This window comes from Panulirus ornatus, chromosome 37 (genome assembly GCF_036320965.1).
Source record: "Panulirus ornatus isolate Po-2019 chromosome 37, ASM3632096v1, whole genome shotgun sequence".
In the NCBI taxonomy this organism is placed as follows: Eukaryota; Metazoa; Arthropoda; class Malacostraca; order Decapoda; family Palinuridae; genus Panulirus; species Panulirus ornatus.
Window position 1 is genome coordinate 6,553,216 of NC_092260.1, and position 25,326 is coordinate 6,578,541.

At 46.4% G+C, this 25,326-nt stretch overlaps 1 protein-coding gene across 6 annotated transcripts in view; it reads right to left on the reverse strand.

Annotated features, from left to right (window-relative positions):
* LOC139760474 (uncharacterized) overlaps window positions 1-18,956 on the reverse strand; it is a 236,446-nt gene extending 217,490 nt beyond the window's left edge. For all 6 annotated transcript variants that reach the window (XM_071683751.1, XM_071683749.1, XM_071683748.1 and 3 more), the window contains exons 1-2: window positions 18,684-18,956; window positions 2,243-2,453 (exon numbers count right to left, since the gene is read on the reverse strand). In XM_071683751.1, the coding sequence (XP_071539852.1) occupies window positions 2,243-2,453; window positions 18,684-18,941 (469 nt within the window). In that variant the 5' untranslated portion in view covers window positions 18,942-18,956. The remainder of the gene's footprint in view (window positions 1-2,242; window positions 2,454-18,683) is intronic.
* Window positions 18,957-25,326: the final 6,370 nt, after the last annotated feature.

Below are 25,326 nucleotides of genomic sequence, written 5' to 3' on the forward strand. Positions count from 1 at the left end.
TCCATCATTATAACACAATAAACACTGTTTCAGCACATCTCAGAACCCTTCATGCCCATGATGCAACTACAATAAAGAAAACCCCAAGCACTTACTACTTACTTGCCCTGTACTCTCAACACATAAGTGTGCACACAACATCACAACATTCTATGACCTGTGGTCCCAAACAATGGATGTGGCCAGCTTCCTGAGTGGTGCAGGAACCTTGTAAGGATAAAAGAACAAATAACAAAACTAACCAGAAGAACTATCACACTGGACTTAATTCTTACAAACAATGCGGACCTAATATGTGACATCACCATGTCAAACACCATGTGCTCTTAATGATGTAAAAACAAATTTGTATGCTTAACCACCTAGACAAAACACATGTAACCATGGAGGTGTATTCAGTAATTTCAGTTTTAAATGCAAATAGATAAAATGGGAAGATGACATCAATATGTCTACAACACACCGGGAAACCCTGCTGAGTACCAAAACAGAGTGTGTTACTGACATGAATACTTTGCTTCTCTAAACATGAAACAGACGTAAACCAGCATGAGGAAAGCACAAAAGGTCTATGGTAGAAAGAGAAAGATGAGTACTTTACAGAAGATGAAAAAGCATTGTACACCTTGTAAAGAAGCCACTGCTCACAAACCACAGGAAAGAAAACCTATCAAAAGAATTATATTATCACACACAAGCCACCACAACTGCTGAAGTTCTGGAAGACAAACTAAATGCTGATATGATTTACACAGACTTTGAATAAAATGTGAAAGATGGGAATACCTGAAAATCTGAAGGAAAATATACAACTTTTTAACTAAGAGATCACAACATGCTCTTGTAAACCATCCCATCTCCTATACCTCTACAGTAAAAAGTTCACAGTAAAAAGTTCAGTCACCCATAGAACTACTTGCATCTCATATGTTCCTCATTCTCATATCACCACAAGCATGAGTCACATTTTTGTATCATCCTTTGCATATGATACACGAATGAATATGAAAATTATATCAGTAAAGAATGCTCAAAAGCTACAAAGACATAACTGAAGTCTTCCACTGGTATATCAAGAAATTTTTTTATGGGGAGAAGTTTCAATGCCTTTGGTAATGGGAATGAAGAAATCAAAAACAATACAGAATACCAGACATACACATACACTATCATAAACCAGATAAATAACATGAAAGCCAGCAAACACAGCTAAACAACAGCTGCCTGCTCCTGAAGGATAGCAGAATTAAAAAGTGTTTGATCTTTTCTTGCCGAAACTTACATGGTAAAGTACCTAAATTACAGGGAATGGCTGAAATCACTTAGGCTATACTCCCTAGATGCAGATGGGACAAATATATCATCATCTATACCTGGAAACTCCAAGAAGGAATAGTCCCCAAATCATGCTTGGAAATTATATCCTAATAGCATAACAGGCATGGAGGACTTTGTAAAATAATATCTGAAATCCAAATGTGCAATATGCTTAAAGAGAGAACATCTTACAACCTGGGCTCAAGATTCTTCATCATCTTGCCTACAAACAGAAACACCATAAGATACACAGTGGAGAAGTTTCAAGACTTGCCCTGAACAGGTACCTAAAAAGTGAACTACACCAGCCAGGTTGTGGGGCCTACATGGGCCTACATAATGCAGCTTCCAACATCTTGGCTGACCAACCAAACTCAGCCTAGGCCTAAACTGAGCTGTGGGGGTATAAGACCCATGAAGACTTCACTAGACTCCATCCCTAACATCCGCCCAGTCTTTCCCACTTTTCACTCACCCCTTATAATCAAACCATGGATCTTTAAACACATATTCACCCATTTATCACTATCAAATCATTAGCTGCCTTTATCTACCCACCCTGACATCTTTCCAAAGACTCATTCAGAACCACATAACCCCTTCCCCCATGCAGTTCCATGCATCACTCCACCCCCTTATCACCAGCCTCCCCATTCTAACCCTCTACCTATCCACCTAAGAGCAACCTGATACCATCATTCACTCACCTGTGCTCACTATTTCACCAATAAGCCTCCACTACCAGGCCAATCACTGACACATTACCAACAATTTACTATCCCTCACAAACTACTAAATCATCTCACTATCAACTCACAAGTGACTTACCTATTCAACTTTTTTTCTCTCACTGACACATTACCTACAGTTTACTACCCCTCACAAATTATCAAATCATCTCACTATCATCTCACAAGTGACTTACCTATTAACTTTTTTTCTCTAAGGATCTCATTAATGTCGAGAGCTCCTGAGATAGGTGGGGTATAGTGAGCATCACTTGAGGAGTCTTGTGATGGCGGGCCATACACGCCCAGGAGGCCCGTGTCCCACTTGACGCCCACAGCCGCCCGCATCCATCCTATCACGTCCTCCGCCCTCAGCACCACCTTCTCCGAAAGGGACACCACTTCATGCTGCAGAGACAAGAACCAGGAAGCTTTTACTTAACTAAACTAATGTGTGTGTGTAACATGTCATCACTATTTCTAATCAAAAGTTGTGACTTATGAGAAGAGAAATCTATAGTCTTTTTATCCCATTTCTTAACACTGTACACTGATCATGCCTTAACTCTCCCTAAGTACAGTATGTATAGGTAATTATATGTATGTACTTTAGCTTACATTAGGTACCCATTAGTAGGCCAACCCCAAAGGGAAAGATGAACAGATGAGTTGGCTGTGAGCTGGATGCCTTGTCCTGAATTTAAAACATAGCTCATTATAGTGGTGGGTTGCAATGCTAACCACTGCACTTCAGTGGAAAAAAAAAAAATTAGAGGTGGAAGGATGGAGTGAAAAAGATTTTGAGTGATTGGGGCCTGAACATACAAGAGGGTGATAGGTGTGCAAGGAACAGAGAGAATTGGAACGATGTGGTATCCCAGGGTCAACGTGCTATCAGTACAATGAACCAGGGCATGTGAAGCATCTGAGGTAAACCATGGAAAGGTCTTGGGGCCTAGATGTGGATAGGGAGCTGTGATTTTGGTGCATTACTCATGACAGCTAGAGACTGAGTCTGAACGAATGTGGCCTTTTTTGGTCTGTTTTCCTGGCACTACCTTGCTGAAGCAGGGGGTAGCGACCCTATTTCTGTGTGGCAGGGTAGCGACAGGAATGGATGAGGGCAAGCAAGTATGAATATGTACATGTGTATATATATATATGTATATGTCTGTGTATGTGTATGCATATGTATGTATATGTTGATATGTATATGTATATATATGTGCGTGTATGGGCATTTATGTATATATGTATATATGTTAATGTGCTGAGAGGTGCAACTGGAGGGATGACTGATCATTATCTTGTGGAGGCTAAAGTGAAGATTTGTATGGGTTTTCAGAAAAGAAGAGTGAATGTTGGGGTGAAGAGGGTGGTGAGAGTAAGTGAGCTTGGGAAGGAGACTTGTGTGAGGAAGTACCAGGAGAGACTGAGTACAGAATGGAAAAAGGTGAGAACAATGGAAGTAAGGGGAGTGGGGGAGGAATGGGATGTATTTAGGGAATCAGTGATGGATTGCGCAAAAGATGCTTGTGGCATGAGAAGAGTGGGAGGTGGGTTGATTAGAAAGGGTAGTGAGTGGTGGGATGAAGAAGTAAGATTATTAGTGAAAGAAAAGAGAGAGGCATTTGGACGATTTTTGCAGGGAAAAAATGAAATTGAGTGGGAGATGTATAAAAGAAAGAGACAGGAGGTCAAGAGAAAGGTGCAAGAGGTGAATAAGAGGGCAAATGAGAGTTGGGGTGAGAGAGTATCATTAAATTTTAGGGAGAATAAAAAGATGTTCTGGAAGGAGGTAAATAAAGTGCATAAGACAAGGGAGCAAATGGGAACTTCAGTGAAGGGCGCAAATGGGGAGGTGATAACAAGTAGTGGTGATGTGAGAAGGAGATGGAGTGAGTACTTTGAAGGTTTGTTGAATGTGTTTGATGATAGAGTGGCAGATATAGGGTGTTTTGGTCGAGGTGGTGTGCAAAGTGAGAGGGTTAGGGAAAATGATTTGTTAAACAGAGAAGAGGTAGTAAAAGCTTTGCGGAAGATGAAAGCCAGCAAGGCAGCAGGTTTGGATGGTATTGCAGTGGAATTTATTAAAAAAGGGGGTGACTGTATTATTGACTGGTTGGTAAGGTTATTTACTATATGTATGACTCATGGTGAGGTGCCTGAGGATTGGCGGAATGCATGCATAGTGCCATTGTACAAAGGCAAAGGGGATAAAGGTGAGTGCTCAAATTACAGAGGTATAAGTTTGCTGAGTATTCCTGGTAAATTATATGGGAGGGTATTGATTGAGAGGGTGAAGGCATGTACAGAGCATCAGATTGGAGAAGAGCAGTGTGGTTTCAGAAGTGGTAGAGGATGTGTGGATCAGGTGTTTGCTTTGAAGAATGTATGTGAGAAATACTTAGAAAAGCAAATGGATTTGTATGTAGCATTTATGGATCTGGAGAAGGCATATGATAGAGTTGATAGAGATGCTCTGTGGAAGGTATTAAGAATATATGGTGTGGGAGGCAAGTTGTTCCTCTCGTCCTACACGTACACATGCCTTACATCCTCGATAAAAACTTTTCACTGCTTCTAACAACTTGCCACCCACACCATATATTCTTAATACCTTCCACAGAGCATCTCTATCAACTCTATCATATGCCTTCTCCAGATCCATAAATGCTACATACAAATCCATTTGCTTTTCTAAGTATTTCTCACATACATTCTTCAAAGCAAACACCTGATCCACACATCCTCTACCACTTCTGAAACCACACTGCTCTTCCCCAATCTGATGCTCTGTACATGCCTTCACCCTCTCAATCAATACCCTCCCATATAATTTACCAGGAATACTCAACAAACTTATACCTCTGTAATTTGAGCACTCACTCTTATCCCCTTTGCCTTTGTACAATGGCACTATGCACGCATTCCGCCAATCCTCAGGCACCTCACCATGAGTCAGACATACATTAAATAACCTTACCAACCAGTCAACAATACAGTCACCCCCTCTTTTAATAAATTCCACTGCAATACCATCCAAACCTGCTGCCTTTTAGGTTTGCGGCAGGGGTGTGTGATGTCTCCATGGTTGTTTAATTTGTTTATGGATGGCGTTGTTAGGGAGGTGAATGCAAGAGTTTTGGAGAGAGGCAAGAATGAAGTCTGTTGTGGATGAGAGAGCTTGGGAAGTGAGTCAGTTGTTGTTCGCTGATGATACAGCGCTGGTGGCTGATTCATGTGAGAAACTGCACAAGCTGGTGACTGAGTTTGGTAAAGTGTATGAAAGAAGAAAGTTAAGAGTAAATGTGAATAAGAGCAAGGTTATTAGGTACAGTAGGGTTGAGGGTCAAGTCAATTGGGAGGTAAGTTTGAATGGAGAAAAACTGGAGGAAGTAAAGTGTTTTAGATATCTGGGAGTGGATCTGGCAGCGGATGGAACCATGGAAGCGGAAGTGAATCATAGGGTGGGGGAGGGGGCGAAAATCCTGGGAGCCTTGAAGAATGTGTGGAAGTCGAGAACATTATCTCGGAAAGCAAAAATGGGTATGTTTGAAGGAATAGTGGTTCCAACAATGTTGTATGGTTGCGAGGCGTGGGCTATGGATAGAGTTGTGCGCAGGAGGGTGGATGTGCTGGAAATGAGATGTTTGAGGACAACGTGTGGTGTGAGGTGGTGTGATCGAGTAAGTAATGTAAGGGTAAGAGAGATGTGTGGAAATAAAAAAAGCATGGTTGAAAGAGCAGAAGAGGGTGCTTTGAAATGGTTTGGGCACATGGAGAGAATGAGTGAGGAAAGATTGACAAAGAGGATATAAGTGTCGGAAGTGGAGGGAACGAGGAGAAGTGGGAGACCAAATTGGAGGTGGAAAGATGGAGTGAAAAAGATTTTGAGTGATCGGGGCCTGAACATGCAGGAGGGTGAAAGGCGGGCAAGGAATAGAGTGAATTGGATTGATGTGGTATACCGGGGTTGACGTGCTGTCAGTGGATTGAATCAGGGCATGTGAAGCATCTGGGGTAAACCATGGAAAGCTGTGTCGGGCCTGGATGTGGAAAGGGAGCTGTGGTTTCGGGCATTATTGCATGACAGCTAGAGACTGAGGTGAACGAATGAGGCCTTTGTTGTTGTTTCCTAACGCTACCCTGCACACATAAGGGGGGAGGGGGATGGTATTCCATGTGTGGTGAGGTGGCGATGGGAATGAATAAAGGCAGACAGTGTGAATTGTGTGCATGGGTATATGTGTATGTGTCTGTGTGTATATGTGTACATTGAGATGTATTGGTATGTATATTTGCGGGTGTGGACGTGTGTGTATATACATGTGTATGGGGATGGATTGGGCCATTTTCTTTCGTCTGTTTCCTTGCGCTACCTCGGAAACACGGGAGACAGCGACAAAGCAAAATAATAATAATAATATATATATATATGGTTTCAGAAGTGGTAGAGGATGTGTGGATCAGGTGTTTGCTTTGAAGAATGTATGTGAGAAATACTTAGAAAAGCAAATGGATTTGTATGTAGCATTTATGGATCTGGAGAAGGCATATGATAGAGTTGATAGAGATGGTCTGTGGAAGGTATTAAGAATATATGGTGTGGGAGGCAAGTTGTTAGAAGCAGTGAAAAGTTTTTATCGAGGATGTAAGGCATGTGTACGTGTAGGAAGAGAGGAAAGTGATTGGTTCTCAGTGAATGTAGGTTTGCGGCAGGGGTGTGTGATGTCTCCATGGTTGTTTAATTTGTTTATGGATTGGGTTGTTAGGGAGGTAAATGCAAGAGTTTTGGAAAGAGGGGCAAGTATGAAGTCTGTTGGGGATGAGAGAGCTTGGGAAGTGAGTCAGTTGTTGTTCGCTGATGATACAGCGCTGGTGGCTGATTCATGTGAGAAACTGCAGAAGCTGGTGATTGAGTTTGGTAAAGTGTGTGAAAGAAGAAAGTTAAGAGTAAATGTGAATAAGAGCAAGGTTAATAGGTACAGTAGGGTTGAGGGTCAAGTCAATTGGGAGGTAAGTTTGAATGGAGAAAAACTGGAGGAAGTAAAGTGTTTTAGATATCTGGGAGTGGATCTGGCAGCGGATGGAACCATGGAAGCGGAAGTGGATCATAGGGTGGGGGAGGGGGCAAAAATCCTGGGAGCCTTGAGGAATGTGTGGAAGTCGATAACATTATCTCGGAAAGCAAAAATGGGTATGTTTGAAGGAATAGTGGTTCCAACAATGTTGTATGGTTGCGAGGCGTGGGCTATGGATAGAGATGTGCGCAGGAGGATGGATGTGCTGGAAATGAGATGTTTGAGGACAATGTGTGGTGTGAGGTGGTTTGATCGAGTAAGTAACGTAAGGGTAAGAGAGATGTGCGGAAATAAAAAGAGTGTGGTTGAGAGAGCAGAAGAGGGTGTTTTGAAATGGTTTGGGCACATGGAGAGAATGAGTGAGGAAAGATTGACCAAGAGGATATATGTGTCGGAGGTGGAGGGAACGAGAAGTGGGAGACCAAATTGGAGGGGGAAAGATGGAGTGAAAAAGATTTTGTGTGATCGGGGCCTGAACATGCAGGAGGGTGAAAGGAGGGCAAGGAATAGAGTGAATTGGATCGATGTGATATACCGGGGTTGACGTGCTGTCAGTGGATTGAATCAGGGCATGTGAAACGTCTGGGGTAAACCATGGAAAGCTGTGTAGGTATGTATATTTGCGTGTGTGGACGTATGTATATACATGTGTATGGGGGTGGGTTGGGCCATTTCTTTCGTCTGTTTCCTTGCGCTACCTCGCAGACGCGGGAGACAGCGACAAAGTATAAAAAAAAAAAAAAAAAAAAAAAAATGAGTGGATGGGCCATTCTTCGTCTGTAAATCATTTTTTAAGAAGTATCATATTCAGTTTCATGTTATGCCCACTGATTGCTCTATCTCTACATTTCTCAAAGAACTATTCATTGCCCATGTCATTAATCTGTTTTCAAACAGCTTGTGAGCATGTCACCTCAAATTCTTCTCTTCCAAAGTGAGCAAATTTGAAGCCTCTAGCCTTTCCTTGCAACTTGGCTCTCTTTAACTGTTACCATCATTGCTGCCCTTCTCTAGACCTTCTCTATTAGTTCTATATACTTCTGGTGCAGTGAACAAATTTTAGAAGCATGTTCTAATTTTGGCCTCTTGTAGGATATGAACTTCTCCCTAAATATTCCCTTATCCACATACTTGATAGCTATTCTTATATCTGCCAGCAGACAGTTTGTCTCCTTATCTATTCTCTGAATATGGGAGCCTGGCCATAAGTTAAAGATGATGTCAACCTGAAGACCTACTCACCCACAGTATCCTGTAGCTTATCTCCAGCAAAATATTAATCATACTGAGGCCTTCTTTCACTCTATTCCATTCTCACTGTTTAGTTCCCCATTTAAGCTGTTGCAATCCTCCTTGCCTTTCCTCATGAACCCTTGCATCATCTGTGAACATATTTAGGCTGGAGTTTACAACTTCAAGCGTGTCATTTGGAGTAATCAAAGTTGAGTAATGGTCCCAGTACAGAACCCTGTGGCACTGTGTTGGTCACCTTGACCCATATGGTGAAGGCTCCCCTGATTTGTGTCCTTTGTTCTCTTTCACTAAGGTAATCTATCCACTGGAGGAGATTCCCCCTTATGAATGCCTAGTACTCCAGTTTCTTAATCAGCCTCCCATGCAGTACAGCATCAAATGCTTTCTGGCTGTCCAGATACAAACAATATACCAAGCTGTCCCTTTTGTCACTTTCTCCTAGAAATGTGAAAGGTTCATCATACATAACCTCCTCTTTCTAAACCCGTGTTGCCTCTCACTTAGGTAATTTCTCGTCTGTAGAAAGTCACCTATTTGATTTCTGATTAACTTTTCTGGTACTCTATGGTGTGTGGTGTGGTGTGTGGAAAAGTTCATTGCTGGCCTTGAATCTAACTTAGTAAAAGATACAGAATGTGAAGAGGAGGGTAAAATGAAGAGGAGTATAATGGACCTCCCTTGGTGAGGATAAGTGTATGAGAAGATGATGGTACAGTGGAAAAAGGATCATGAATAGGGTTCAAAGCTAGCAGGAGACATGGGTTTTGCATAGATGAGGGTTTAAGGATGATGGCAAACCTTAAACCTAGGTTAATGAAGATAAGGGTATTGTCAAAATGAGGGTGTAATGAAGTTCAACATACTGATTCCAGCTTAGTGAAGGTAAGGATGTGGTGAATATAATAGGACAGTGAAGATTTAAGGTATTGTGAGGATGCAGTGATAGAGAAGGTGTAATGAAGATATGGGTATGATGAAGCTATAGGTGTCCTTAAGAGGAGGACATAGTGAAGACATGAGTTAGTGAAGATGACAAGCTTGTGAAGATTAATTCAATGAAGACGAGTGTGTAGTAAACATGGTCTTTTTGACTTGACTCAATATGACCCAAACTAGGCTCAAAGGTCAGCTATAAACTGGCTAAAGTGGCTAATAATAATACTAATATGATAATGGTGTTTCCTGTGGGGAGGGGTAGTGCCAAGAATGGATGAAGGCAAGTATATGTACATGTGTATATAGGTATATGTCTGTGTATGTGTATGTATATGTACGTATATGTTGATATGTACATGTATGTATATGTGCGAGTATGGGCGTTTATGTATATATGTGTATGAGTGGATGGACCATTCTTTGTTTCCTGATGCAGGAGGTGGTGATCAAGTATAATAATAAAATAATAATCAATGATAATAAATAATAATAATAATAATAAAATTAACAATAATAATTAATAATAATAATAATTTCATGCTCAATCTGTCTATGAATGAAGAAGTGAGTGAAATCACTGTGGGAGTTTTGGGGAGAGGGTTAACTTAGTCTGCAATCTGGCAGGGGTAGGGATGCTTGGGAGGTGAGTCAGTTATTGTTTGTTAATGGCATGGCCCTAGTAGCATATTCGAGTGAGAAACTGCAGAAATTGGTTTCTATGTTTGAAAGTGCGTAAAAAGAGAAAGTCAGGAGTAAATGTGAACAAAAGCAAGATAATTAGGTTTAGCAATGGACAGAGACAAGCTAGCTGAGGTTTGCTTGAATGTTGAAAACTTTGACAAGAGGAGGTGTTTTAGATACTTGGGAGTGGAGATGGCAGCATGTGGAACCATGAAAGCTGAGGTGACTCATGGGTTGGGTGAGAGGTCAGAGGTCCTGTGTATACTAGTCACTATCTGCTAGGTTAGGTAGTCCCATACAGTGATGCATGGGACTAATGTGAATGTACAAAAGAGAGTGAGTGCTGGAAATAACATGTTTGAGGAAAACATGTACTGTATGTATGCCTCCATCCTCAACAAAACCTAATCACTGCCAGCCTCCCTAAACGGTCAGATGTGTGTGTGTGTGTGTGTGTGTGTATGTGTGTGTACCTACTCCCTCAACAAGACATAATCACTGCCAGCCTCATCACACTGCCAGGTGTGTGTACGTCTGCTGCCTCAACAAAACATGATCACTGCCAGCCTCACCACACACTCAGATCTGTGTGTGTCCCTCCTGCCTCAACAAGAAATAATTATTGCCAGCCTCTTCACACTGCTAGGTTTGTATATGTCTGCTGCCCAACTAGACATAATCACTGCCAGCCTCATTACACTGCCAGGTGTGTGTGTGTGTGTGTGTGTAAGTGTGGGTGTGTGTGTGTGTGTGTTCCTGCTGCCTTACCAAGACGTAATCACTGCCAGCATCACCACACAGTCTGGTGTGCGTATGCCTGCTGCCACATCAAGACGTCCTCACCACAAGCTTCACCAAAAGCAAGACGTCCTCACCACAAGCTTCATCAAAAGCAATGTGTGTGTGTGTGCTTCATCACCAGAACATCCCTGATCCCAGCCTCTCCACACAGCCACATCACAAATCTAACATTACCTTACTCATGTCTCACAATGACCATTACATCCAACCAGTTTTCCTGCGGCCAATTTCTTACACATCCCGCCTCACGCTCAACACTAGAACGCTACTTTCCATTTGGGGCCATGTATGCTCTCTACTGCTTATTTCTTGTTTAGCAGAAAGTTACTAATGTGAAGCGCCAAGCTGGTAATGGTACCATGTCTATAGCATCCCCAGAACAAGGGTAACACTTCTGTCACCCAGATCGTTAAGAAAAAAAAAAAAAAAAGGACAAGGGCGGGTCGTGTCCAGCCTAACCTAGAACAAGGAGCTGCTAGAGGTGGGCGTCGGCCGGCCCGACAGCAAAGGCTCACCCATTATCTTCCATTCAACCCCTGAAGCAGGACGGTAAGATCTGGAGGTATGACGTTTCACCTGGCCCTTAAAGGGTCAGGTCAGAGAGCACGCCATCATACCTAGGAATCTAACACCTTAGACTTGAGGGTTTCAAAGATGGAGCGGCTGACAGATAGCGGAGGCGTAATGAGGCAAAGGTACAACACTTGCATCATTACCTACTCTCTCTCTCTCTCTCTCTCTCTCTCTCTCTCTCTCTCTCTCTCTCTCTCTCTCTCTCTCTCCATCCGGGTAGTGTAACAATCCTTCTGGCGCATCTGGCTCAAGGCATCACACCGAACGAAGAACGGCTGAGGATAACCCACTTACTTTCACTCGTTACGGGAAAATCGTGATGTGGGGACGGAGGGAGAGGATAGAATAGTGGACGGAAACCCCTGGGGCAGGTCAGTGGGAGAGAGGGAGAGGCAGAAGGTCAGGTCCAGAGCACATACACAACTGGAAGAAGAAAGGAAAGCCACGTTACGTGAACCTTCCCTACACAGCAGCACTGTCTGAGTTCAATCTTTCCAGCCGGGTAGCTGATGCCACAGACTGTTGGATGCTCTAGCGTAGGCCTAATCATCGGCAGTGGGCTGGTGTCAGGGATTATACAGTGGTTATCTTGTTCCTCTGTTGCCTGGGTCCTTCTGCTTTACCGTGATTCACTATGTATCCTTTGGCCGCACATACATACTGTATGCTAGTTGCATTGCCAAGCGGTAACGCTGCTCTATAATGGGCCTGCAAGCAGTACCACTACTCTGCAATGGATGTGGAGGCAGTATCTCTGCTCTACAATAGATCTGGAAGCAGTTCTTCCGCTCTACATCGGGTATGGAAGCAGTACCTCTGCCCAACAATGGATCTAGACACAGTACCTTTGCTCTACAGTGGGTCTGGAAGCAGTACCTCTGCTCCAAATAGATCCGGAAGCAGTACCTCTCGTTTACAATGAACTGTGCCTGGTCTAGATTACTCAAAAGCGTGTACCCTCACCTGTCCTTCTAGACATGATGGTGTAGACCTTACAAAGAATATTGCATCTGCATATCATGACCGAAGTCTAACTTCTTTGTAAAAAGTAAATGGTAAATGGAGGCAATCATCTGGCTCCACGTTCCCCCAGGCCAGAGGTGTTAAATAAATATAATATTGCCACTGAAGCAGAACCAGGTGCTTGAGCTAGTGGTGCACTGGGAGGTGCTAACCTGATTCTCTCAGTTGACAACAATGAACCTGTTCTTGACTGTTCTTCTCAAAGACATAACACTAGCACATGTGGCTCTTCTACCTGGTCCAACTCCTTGTGGGGGAGCTGCTCATTTCTCTCCCTATCAAATATCCACTGGATGACGGATTGGCGCTGTCAGTAAGTCTTTGGAATATTTAGGAATGGAACAGCCAAGGAGATCTGGTGCATCCAATGTATGCCGGGAACGTTACCATAGCACAACAGTAGAGCAGAAGACAAGAAACTTCATATTTCTCTACCAAAACAAACCTTATGAGGGTACTCTGTTAGCTTCCTATGATGCCAGTTAGGTCAGCTATCCTTAAGGGAACTGAATGGAAAACAAACGAAAGAGAAAACACGGAACAGGAGAAAAAAAAAAAATGTTTTAGACGGGCATTAGGCAGGGAGGGAAATGGGTGTACTGAGTTCCAAAGCATCGCGGTGTAAGGAAAGAAACAGATATGACAACATCCCACCCTTGAGTGGCAAACAGCCAGACAATAATCACGTGACCTCTCTCTCATCACAAGCCTCTCTACCGTGTCCAGCCAATCTCTTTACCAAGCATTCTGTGGTCGAGCTAATAGCAGGGGGCACATAAGAAGTCAGTTGACAGAAGCTGGCATCCATTTTTCATTCCCGCAGTAGCACTGCATGAAATGCTAGAACATCAATAAATACTGGACATGCACAGCTCGGTCTGTAGGCAAGGTAATCTCGTTTTCTATCTTTGCTACGCCTCCCCTGAAGACTGCAAAAGGATGGGATATTGTGCAATATACACAGGGAAGTGACGTGTGGCCGTACAGTTTAGCCAAGGTATGTAAGTTCTTCCGCCTGAGTAGACTGAGCAACCTGTTCAGACGGTTTACCAATGATTCATGATAAGCGACTTCGTTTCTTCCTCTGAACATTTATTCCTCTCCTTATTAGGCAGGGTTGGTTACCTTGCTCGGTTTCAGTGCTTATATTCTCGTTTTCTGTGGTTGTATGAACTCGGGGAGCCTGAAGATTTTCCGTTTTTCGTCCATGGCTCTGGTATCTCGTCTCTCTTCTCAGCCTTTCACCCATAACGGATGAGTCATTCTTCAGCGTATTTGTTATGGTGTGTAGCAACATGAACCATTAATGAGTCTGGCCAATGTTAGCATGGTGGTGTTCGTGACAAACCCAGCGTTGCGCGCCAGGATTTTTCAGCTGAGCGCGAGGGTGGGGACAACGGGGTAGAGGGGTGGCAAGTTCTCTGCCCTAACCATTCAAGGTCAGACCACTGTGACCAAGGGTCGTAGCGTCGCGTCGTGTTCAGGGGTCGTACTGAAAATTTTAAGGGGTTAAAATGATGCCCGACCAAAATGATGAGCTCATCTGAAATATATTTGGATATATGATATATAATGTTTCCCGAGTCTACCGTCGTACGGGTATGTTTGTAATACGTTCCAGACGACCTATCGTCCTGGCTTATTGTTCAGCCACGAACGAAAATGGTAAGGCACAATATTTGTCTTCCCCAAGTATATATACATAAACATAACACTTCCATCGCTCACTACTTGCCAAAAATTTCAAGGTTTTCCTACTCTGAAAACTAATTATGCTACCATGTGCTTCATACCATAAGTAATTGACCACCTGTATAGGATGACATATGACGTAGGTATGACGTCTCTATGGTACAAACATGGATGTGAGGCCAGCCGGGGGGGGGGATCATAATGTATGTGCACATCTCTCCCTTACCTTGTTTACTACGTAAATTAAACTCTTCTTACTGTGGTAATGTCCCGCTCCCGGGGTAGATGAGTCTGTCTGTATGGTGCTGGAGGAGGGGCAGAGCGGGGCAACAGAAAGATTGGGGAGGGGCGGGGGAAGGAGGGGCTGGGGTGAGGCTTGAGGAAGGAATAGGGTGGGGCGAGGGAAAGACCGGGGTGAGACCAGAGAGGATGGGGTTGGGCTGGGGTGGGCTTGGGGAAGTCTAGAAGAGAGGCTGGGGTGGGCTTGAGGAAGTCTAGAAGAAAGGCTGGGGTGGGCTTGAGGAGGGCGAGCATAGGGGCTGGGGTGGGCTTGAAGAGGGCAAGATGGGTTGGGGGAAGGTAATGGGGGAGGGGTGAAGGCAGTGTGGGGCTGTGGGTTAGGCTAACCTGGCCCAGACTTGTAAGTCTTCCATCCCTACAGTCTGAGCTGGGGGCCCCAGGAAGTGATTTGGGTTGTTGATCGACCAAGCTGGTGGCAGCCGCGGCCCGCAAACCCAAGTAACTCCCCATCAGCCTGGCTGACCTGGCACACTTGGCATAAACATCCAGAACCTTTGTGAATACCTCCATCGTGTTTCTCATGATGTGTTGATAATAATAATAATAATAATAATAATAATAATAATAATAATAATAATAATATGAAATAATAATAAGATTCATCATCATCATCATCATAATAATAATAATAATAATAATAATAATAATAATAATAATAATAATAATAACAACAACAACAACAACAATAATAATAATAATAATAATAATAATAATAATAATAATAATAATAATAATAACAATAATGATAATAAATAATAATAATAATAATAATAATAATAATAATAATAATAATAATGAAATAATAATAAGAATCATCATCATCATCATCATCATCATAATAATAATAATAATAATAATAATAATAATATAATAATCCCTGGGGATAGGGGAGAAAGAATACTTCCCACGTATTCCCTGCGTGTCGTAGAAGGCGACTAAAAGGGGAGGGAGCGGAGGGCTGGAAATCCTCCCCTCTCATTATTTTTTTTTTAATTTTCCAAAAGAAGGAACAGAGAAGGGGGCCAGGTGAGGATATTCCCTCAAAGGCCCAGTTCTCTGTTCTTAACGCTACCTCGCTAATGCGGGAAATAGCGAATAGTTTGAAAGAAAAGAAAATAATAATAAATGAAATAATAATAATAATAATAATAATAATAATAATAATAATAATAACAACAACAACAACAACAACAATAATAATAATAATAATAATAATAATAATAATAATAATAATAATGATAATAATAATAATAATAATTCGGTTGAAAAGTCGCAGATGAGACTTTACAGTATTGGAAGGTCTAAATTGTAACTAGTTAACTTAGCAGTCCTGAGCTGTGGATGCTCAAGTAACACAAAGGATAAACGTCTCGTCTGTGTGTGTGTGTGTGTGTGTGTGTGTGTGTGTGTGTGTGTGTGTGTGTGTGTGTGTGTGTGTGTGTGTGTGTGTGTGTGTGTGTGTGTGTGTGTGTCAGCTATACAACTATCCCTACTGCTCCGACATAGGCTTGGGATAAGGGAGACAGAATCCTGCCCAAGCTCCCCCGGTGTGTCAAGTCGAAGGAGGCGACTAAGAAGGGTAGGAGAGGGAGAGCTGGAGATCCTCAACCTCTGTATTACCGTCCGAAAGAAGAAACAGAGGAAAGAGCAACATGAGGATCTCATCTAAGGTTAAGCCGTCTTTATTTTACCGCGTTAGCCAGTTTGCGCCAGCAACAGACGAAGAAATGACAACATTCGCTTACTGCCACTCTCTAACTGTGGTGTGTAATGCAATAATACCACAGCCCCCTGTCCAAACCAGACCCCACGGGGAGACCTTTCTGTAGTTCCCTTGACCACCTCATACGCCCTGGTTCGACATCATTACGGCACATTGCCCCCTCTATACCATATATCTTAAATTCGCTTTGTCCTTTGCAAGCCTCAAACCCTGCTGCACGTTCAGTGCCCGACCACTCGGGAGAACATCTTTCACTCCAGCCTCCCACCTCCTCCTCCTCCTTGGTTCCCCCTTGTCAATTATTCCCTCTTTCCCCAACATGAAGTGTATACCCTCATCATCACCTCCATATGTGCAGACCATACCAACATGCCATCTTCAGCTCTCATATATTCTCTTCATACTACCTCATCTCCTACCCTAACATCCTATCCTACACCAACCTACTCACACAATCCTCTTCCTCTTCCATACTCTGCCATGTACGGCCCTAGCCTCGCATGTATACATCACCGACGAGACGACAGCACCATCAAACATCCCCATATTTACTCTTACGTACGATGAACCTCTCCTTCCACACATTCCTCAATGCACCCAGGAACTACTTCCCCCTTCACGCACCTTATGGCTCCAATCGTTCCAATGTCCACTCCCAGGTACCTGAAACATTTGACTTCCTCCATGTTCCCTCCATCTAAACTCACGCTCCAATTACCTTGTCTCTTTCCATTACTAAACCTAATAACCTTAATTCATTCATATTGACTCTTCAACTTCTTTCACACACTCCTAAACTCAGAAAACAAATTTTGCAAATCAAACTTTGGTCCATATAAAGGCTAATAACGCCTTTCCATTGGCAACAGATTCCGGCACGTCTACGGTCGAGCAGAACACCTGCTAAGCAGTTCCACAAGGAGGATGGAGAGCGGGTACGGCTGACTCACGTACTGGGTTACACCAGCGTACTGAAGCAAGGAGGCGGGAGAGCTGCACCCGGGCTCAACTGCGTGAGGAACAACTGGATGAATTTCATCAGACCAGTGACCAGGGCAGTGAAGACTGACACGGCGTGGGCTGCGGGCTGGTCGGCCGCCTGCCTGGTACAGTGTGTGTGTGTGTGTGTGTGTGACGGGGAGAGAGTTTTATACTTGAGTTGCCTTGTCTCTTAACCTCGCATATCACGTATTATTTCTTTACTCCTGTGTATGTGTGGATACACACCCACACACACTCTAGTATGTAAATAAATAATATAAATCAATAAACAATGGTTTACTGGATTTACGGAGGCAGTCGGCTGAAAATATACAACTGAGGTATTACAGACATTACAGGACTGGAAGTCATGATAGTTACTAGTTAAGTAATCAAACATGGTGAGGCTGGAGAGTTCCACGATTTGGAAAAGTACGTGAGTGAGGTACATGTAGAGAGACAGGGTGACAGACACAGAAATATGTTAAGAGACTAGACTGTAACATTTATACATTATACACTTCGGGGAATATTAAGTAATGAACAGTTACTACAGCATAACCAACAGAACACTGAGCTGTTCACTTGCAAGGTTATGCACTTGTTCACACGCTGTTTATGAACTTCACGATGGCAGGTACAGGCCTGGTCTTGTGTCCGTCAGCACCAGCTCACACCACGACAGGTCGCCTGTGGGAGGTGACGAACGGCGGTTCCTGGTGCAGGGGCGTCAGTGGGAGGGAGGTCTCTGTGACGTGGGCGTGTCAGCAGTTTATTGCCAAAACTGCCGTGTGTATGTGTGTGTGTGTGTGTGTACCCTTGGCTGGAATTCTGTCAAGGCCATCCCACCAGCACAGGACTCAAGCTACCTGGGGAAGACTTCGGGGGGGGGGGGTCTTCTAACCCCACAACCAAGGTTGGGTCCTCCACACTGCTGGGTTGGCTCGTTGGTCGACCGAGCTGTTAGAAGCTGCAGCCCGCAGGCCCATATAGCAGTCAGAGAACCAAGCTTACCCTCATACCTAATACCTCTCTCCCTCTCACCTCATATATAGGAAATGAGGTACCCTCCTCCCTAACCCAACCCCCTGCCACATCCTTAATACCCCTCCCTCACCCACATTTCAACGGTAAGGCAGAAAGAGAGGACAAGACAATACATAGAATGAGAGAAGTGAAGAGAAGAGCAGAACAACAGAAGGAGAGAGGGGGCGGGGACAACAGAGGGGAGGGAAGAACAACAGAAGGTGGGAGGGGGGCCAACAAAAGGAGGGAGGGGGGCCAACAAAAGGAGAAGGAGGGAGGGGGCCAAAAGAAGGAAGGAGGGGGGACAACATAAGGAAGGGCCAGAACTCCTATAGGGAGGGCCAGAACTACTGCAGGGAGGGCCACAACTACCGCAGGGAGGGACAGAACTACAGAAGGGAGGACCAGAAATACTGAAGGAGGGCCACAACTACAGAAGGAAGGGCAAGAACTACAGAAGGCAGGGCCAGAACTACAAGGGAAATAAAAGCCATGATGACAATCCTTCACTTCTGTAGTTGTGGTTCTCCCTTCTGTAATGATGGCTCTCCCTGCAGTAGTTACCTTGAGCAGTCTTCGTGGGTCTTCATCCCCACAGCCCGGGCTGGGCCCAGGCTGCTGGGTCGAACAAGGTGTTGGAAGCTGGTCTGGTACACATTGTAGGTACTCGTCCAGTCCAGTGTTCTCTACCGTACATACCAGGATGATTCTGACGGTACATGGCGAGGTGTTGAAGGGCCCCGCATGTTTATGGTGTTCTTTCTTAGTCCATACGGCACCTCTGGATTTGAGATGTACATAGTATTTCACCAAGTCTTCCATGCCAGGTGTGACAACAGGATGCTATTTCCGAGTGTAGGTTGGGAGCCACACCTTCCAGGATCTTCCAGGTGTACATGATGACATACCTCTCCCGTCTGAGCTGCAGGAAGCATAGCCTCCGTGTTTTCAGCCGTTCCCAGTAACTCAATTCCTTTCCCGCATTAGTAATGGCTGTGAAAGATCTCTGAACATTTTCTTACTCCACAGTGTCGCTCGCCTTCCTCGAGCTGGTTGTGTTATCTGTTGCCTGAGGGTCTGACTGCAGGCCCTCCAACAAGAGGGAAGGGTGGCGACATGTGAGGGGAAAAGAGGTGAGAGTGGAAGGGGACGTGTGGGGACAGGTGAGCGAAGAGGGGAGGTGAGAGTGGAAGGGGAGGGGAGGTGAGAGGGGGAGGTGAGGTGAGAGGGGGAGGGGAGGTGAGAGGGGGAGGTGAGGTGAGAGGGGGAGGGGAGGTGAGAGGGGAGGGGAGGGGAGGTGAGAGGGGGAGGGGAGGTGAGAGTGGAAGGGGAGGGGAGGTGATGGGTGAGTGAGGACGAAGGAGTGAGAGTAGTCCCTCCCGTCCCCCCAGAACCATCCACACGTGGTCTCTCCCGTCCTCCCAGGACCATCCAGGCGTGGTCTCTCCCGTCCTCCCAGGACCATCCACACGTGGTCCCTCCCGTCCTCCAAGGACCATCCAGACGTGGTCCCTCCCGTCTTCCCAGGACCATCCAGACGTGGTCTCTCCCGTCCTCCCAGGACCATCCAGGCGTGGTCTCTCCCGTCCTCCCAGGACCATCCAGGCGTGGTCTCTCCCGTCCTCACTGGACCATCCAGGCGTGGTCTCTCCCGTCCTCCCAGGACCATCCAGACGTGGTCTCTCCCGTCCTCCCAGGACCATCCAGGCGTGGTCTCTCCCGTCCTCCCAGGACCATCCAGGCGTGGTCCTCCCGTCCACCCAGGACCATCCAGGCGTGGTCCCTCCCGTCCACCCAGGACCATCCAGGCGTGGTCTCTCCCGTCCACCCAGGACCATCCAGGCGTGGTCCCTCCCGTCCACCCAGGACCATCCAGGCGTGGTCTCTCCCGTCCACCCAGGACCATCCAGGCCTGGTCCCTCCCGGCACCTAAATCTCCAAACCACGTGCAGCCAGTGACAATACACAATGCAATACACTAAACAAGTAAAGCCTTAAACCCCAACCAGGTCGTGATTCAAGGGAGAAGATTCTCCCTTCCCCACTACGCGCCCACTGACCCCACAATGAACAAACACTAGCAAGGGGAAGAGTCCTGGATAAAGGCTGTCTGATTCTTGAGATGACCTACACTTCCCCCTCACCACTGACTGTAGACCCAAGGTTCCCCCTCACTACTGACTGTAGACCCAAGGTTCCCCCTCACTACTGACTGTGGACCTAAAGTTCCCCCTCACTACTGACTGTAGATCCAAGGTTCCCCCTCACTACTGACTGTAGACCCAAGGTTCCCCCTCACTACTGACTGTAGACCCAAGGTTCCCCCTCACTACTGACTGTAGACCCAAGGTTCCCCCTCACTACTGACTGTAGACCCAAGGTTCCCCCTCACTACTGACTGTAGACCCAAGGTTCCCCCTCACTACTGACTGTAGACCCAAGGTTCCCCTCACTACTGACTGTAGACCCAAGGTTCCCCCTCACTACTGACTACAGACCCAAGGTTCCCCCTCACTACTGACTGTAGACCCAAGGTTCCCCCTCACTACTGACTGTAGACCCAAGGTTCCCCCTCACTACTGACTACAGACAGAAGGTTCCCCCTCACTACTGACAGTAGACCCAAGGTTCCCCCTCACTACTGACTGTAGACCCAAGGTTCTCCCTCACTACTGACTGTAGACCCAAGGTTCTCTCTCACTACTGACTGTAAACCCAAGGTTCCTCCTCACTACTGACTGTGGGCCTAAGGTTCCCCCTCACTACTGACTGTAGACTCAAGGTTCCCCCTCACTATTGACTGTAAACTAAAGGTTCCCCCTCACTACTGACTGTAGACCCAAGGTTCCCCCTCACTACTGACTGTAGACCCAAGGTTCACCCTCACTACTGACTGTAGACCCTAGGTTCCCCCTCACTACTGACTGTAGACTCAAGGTTTACCCTCACTAATGACTGTAGATCCAAGGTTCCCCCTTACTACTGACTGTAGAGCCAAGGTTCCCCCTCATTACTGACTGTAGACCCAAGGTTCCCCCTTACTACTACTGTAGACCCAAGGTTCCCCCTAACTACTGACTGTAGACCTAAGGTTCCCCCTCACTACTGACTGTGGACCTAAAGTTCCCCTCATTACTGACTGTAGACCCAAGGTTCCCCCTCACTACTGACTGTAGACCAAAGGTTCCCACTCACTACTGACTGTAGACCCAAGGTTCCCCCTCACTACTGACTGTAGACCCAAGGTTCCCCCTCACTACTGACTGTAGACCCAAGGTTCCCCCTCACTACTGACTGTAGACCCAAGGTTCCCCTCACTACTGACTGTAAGACCCAAGGTTCCCCCTCACTACTGACTGTAGACCCAAGGTTCCCCCTCACTACTGACTGTAGACCAAGGTTCCCCTCACTACTGACTGTGGACCAAGGTTCTCCCTCACTACTGACTGTAAACCAAGGTTCCCCTCACTACTGACTGTAGGACCTAAGGTTCCCCCTCACTACTGACTGTAGACCCAAGGTTCCCCCTCACTACTGACTGTGGACCCAAGGTTCCCCTCACTACTGACTGTAGACCCAAGGTTCCCCCTCACTACTGACTGTAGACCCAAGGTTCCCCCTCACTACTGACTGTAGACCCAAGGTTCCCCTCACTACTGACTGTAGACCCAAGGTTCCCCCTCACAACTGACTGTGCACCCAAGGTTTCCCTCACTACTGACTGTAACCCAAGGTTCCCCTCACTACTGACTGTGGGACCTAAGTTTCCCCTCACTACTGACTGTAGACCTCAAGGTTCCCCCTCACTACTGACTGTAAACCCAAGGTTCCCCCTCACTACTGACTGTAGACCCAAGGTTCACCTCACTACTGACTGTAGACCCAAGGTTCCCCCTCACTACTGACTGTAGACCCAAGGTTCCCCTCTACTACAAGACTCTTGAGACCCAAGGTTCCCCTCACTACTGACTGTGGACCCAAGGTTCCTCCTCACTACTGACTGTAAACCCAAGGTTCTCCTCACTACTGACTGTGGACCTAAGGTTCCCCCTCACTACTGACTGTAGACACAAGGTTACCCCTCACTACTGACTGTAGACCCAAGGTTCCCCCTCACTACTGACTGTAGACCCAAGGTTCCCCTCACTACTGACTGTAGACCCAAGGTTCCCCCTCACTACTGACTGTAGACCAAGGTTCCCCCTCACTACTGACTGTAGACCCAAGGTTCCCCCTCACTACTGACTGTAGACCCAAGGTTCCCCCTCACTACTGACTGTAGACCAAGGTTCCCCCTCACTACTGACTAGTAGACCCAAGGTTCCCCTCACTACTGACTGTAGACCCAAGGTTCCCCTCACATACTGACTGTGGACCCAAGGTTCTCCCTCACTACTGACTGTAGACCCAAGGTTCCCCTCACTACTGACTGTGGACCTAAGGTTCCCCTCACTACTGACTGTGGACCCAAGGTTCTCCCTCACAACTGACTGTGGACCCAAGGTTCCCCTCACTACTGACTGTAGACCCAAGGTTCTCCCTCACTACTGACTGTAGACCAAAGGTTCCCCTCACTACTGACTGTAGACCAAGGTTCCCCTCACTACTGACTGATAGACCCAAGGTTCCCCCTCACTACTGACTGTAGACCCAAGGTTCCCCCCCCCACTACTGACTGTAGACCCAAGGTTCCCCCTCACTTCTGACTATAGACCCAAGGTTCCCCCTCACTACTGACTGTAGACCCAAGGTTCCCCCTCACTACTGACTGGAGACCTAAGGTTCCCCCTCACTACTGACTGTGGACCTAAGGTTCCCCCTCACTACTGACTGTGGACCTAAGGTTCTCCCTCACTACTGACTGTAGACCCAAGGTTCACCCTCACTACTGACTGTAGACCCAAGGTTCCCCCTCACTAATGACTGTAGACTCAAGGTTTACCCTCACTACTGACTGTAGATTCAAGGTTCCCCCTTACTACTGACTGTAGACCAAAGGTTCCCCCTCACTACTGACTGTAGACCCAAGGTTCCCCCTCACTACTGACTGTAGACCCAAGGTTTACCCTCACTACTGACTGTAGACCCAAGGTTCCCCCTCACTACTGACTGAAGACCCAAGGTTTACCCTCACTACTGACTGTAGACCCAAGGTTCCCCCTCACTACTGACTGTAGACCCAAGGTTCCCCCTCACTACTGACTGTAGACCCAAGGTTTACCCTCATTACTGACTGTAGACCCAAGGTTCCCCCTCACTACTGACTGTAGACCCAAGGTTCCCCCTCACTACTGACTGTGGACCTAAGGTTCTCCCTCACTACTGACTGTGGACCCAAGGTTCCCCCTCACTACTGACTGTAGACCAAAGGTTCCCTCTCACTACTGACTGTAGACCCAAGGATCCCCCTCACTACTGACTGTAGACCCAAGGTTCCCCCTCACTAATGACTGTAGACCCAAGGTTCCCCCTCACTACTGACTGTAGACCCAAGGTTCCCCCTCACTACTGACTGTAGACCCAAGGATCCCCCTCACTACTGACTGTGGACCCAAGGTTCCCCCTCACTACTGACTGTAGACCTAAGGATCCCCCCCCCCTCCACTACTGACTGTGACACCTCTTCAGACTTGTCAGTGTTGCCACTTCTTCTTATATTCCACCTCGTGTTTCTCTATATTGGTAATACTATCCCAGATTTTCTTTCGGCTCCTCACATTTCCTGCTGGACTCCCAGGGTTCTGGATGGTCTGACACATTTCAGAGAGGGTTTCCAAGACTTCCTACGAGGCTCAGGTTTGGTGAGGTGACTGATTTTAGAGGTGAGTACCACGAGACGTACAATGGGAGGAAGGACTGGCAGGGAGAGGGAAAGAGGTGGCATGTGAAGTGTGTGTGTGTGTGTGTGTGTGTGGGGAGGGAGGGAGGTGAGAGCTGTGAGAGGATATCTGAGTGGTGGCTGGAGTCCCGGGGAGATGAGGGAGAAACAAGAGTGGTGACATGGGTGCCAAAGAAAAGGGAGGGAGAGGTGAGAGTGGTAGCAGAAGACCCCAGGAGGTGAGAGAGGGGGAGGGAGAAGTGAGAGTGGTAGCAGGAGAGCCCAGGAGGTGAGGGAGAGGTGAGAGTGGAGGTCGAGTTACCGGAGAGGTGAGGGAGGTTGGGAGAGAGATGAGAGTGGCATGAGTACTGGGGAGGTGAGGGAGGTGGGGAGGGAGAGGTAAGAGCGATGGCATCAGTACTGGGGAGGTGAGGGAGGTAGGGAGGGAGAGGTAAGAGCGATGGCATCAGTACTGGGGAGGTGAGGGAGGTAGGGAGGGAGAGGTAAGAGCGGTGACATGATTACTGGGGAGGTGAGGGAGGCGGGGAGGGAGAGGTGAAAGCGGTGGCATGAGTACTGGGGAGGTGAGGGAGGCGGGGAGGGAGAGGTGAGAGCGATGGCATGAGTACTGGGGAGGTGAGGTATATAAAACGGGGAGGAATAACTGTGTTCAATGGGGACATCTCCCCAGACGCCTCCCCAATCTCCCCCCTCCCCTGCAACACCCCAGTGTGGAGCCAGCTATATATACCCATCACCTACCACACTGTATCACCCACACCTGTTGTCCTCAGTAGGACCCAGTCTGAGCGATTTCCCTCCCATCACCTCTGGACATCTACGTCACTCGGATATTTCCTCTGCTCATAAACTGACGGTTCTGCCCAAGCTCTAAGGTCATATTAGCACACAAGGGTAAACTGTATCAATTCTTTGAAAAGTGTTATCATAAGTTCTCTCTCGTCGTAATGGCTTGCATTATCCATATTCTGTGAAGGTACTGCGGTCGTTATGTTATCTGCTGGAGCAGTGGTCAGACATAACTGCTGCCAAGTCTTGCCCAGAACATGATGGCAGATATTTATGGTGATGGTTCCATCTAGCTTTCGGGACGTGTCTTTACTTCCCCAGTTCCCACGTAACATAGAAACCTTCCAGCACTTGAGAGCCTAGCGAAAGACTATACCTATCTGGTCTTCTCTGGATATGGAACTAGTCTGTGTTTGTGACTAGCCTACATAGGAAATACGATCCAGTACAGAAGCAAGCAGTTCCTTTAGGGTTAAGGTGACCATGGAGACATTTCAATCTCCACCTTTCCAGATAATCCTATCTTCTGCAGTGTGTGTGTGTGTGTGTGTGTGTGTGTGTGTGCCACGACATACCATC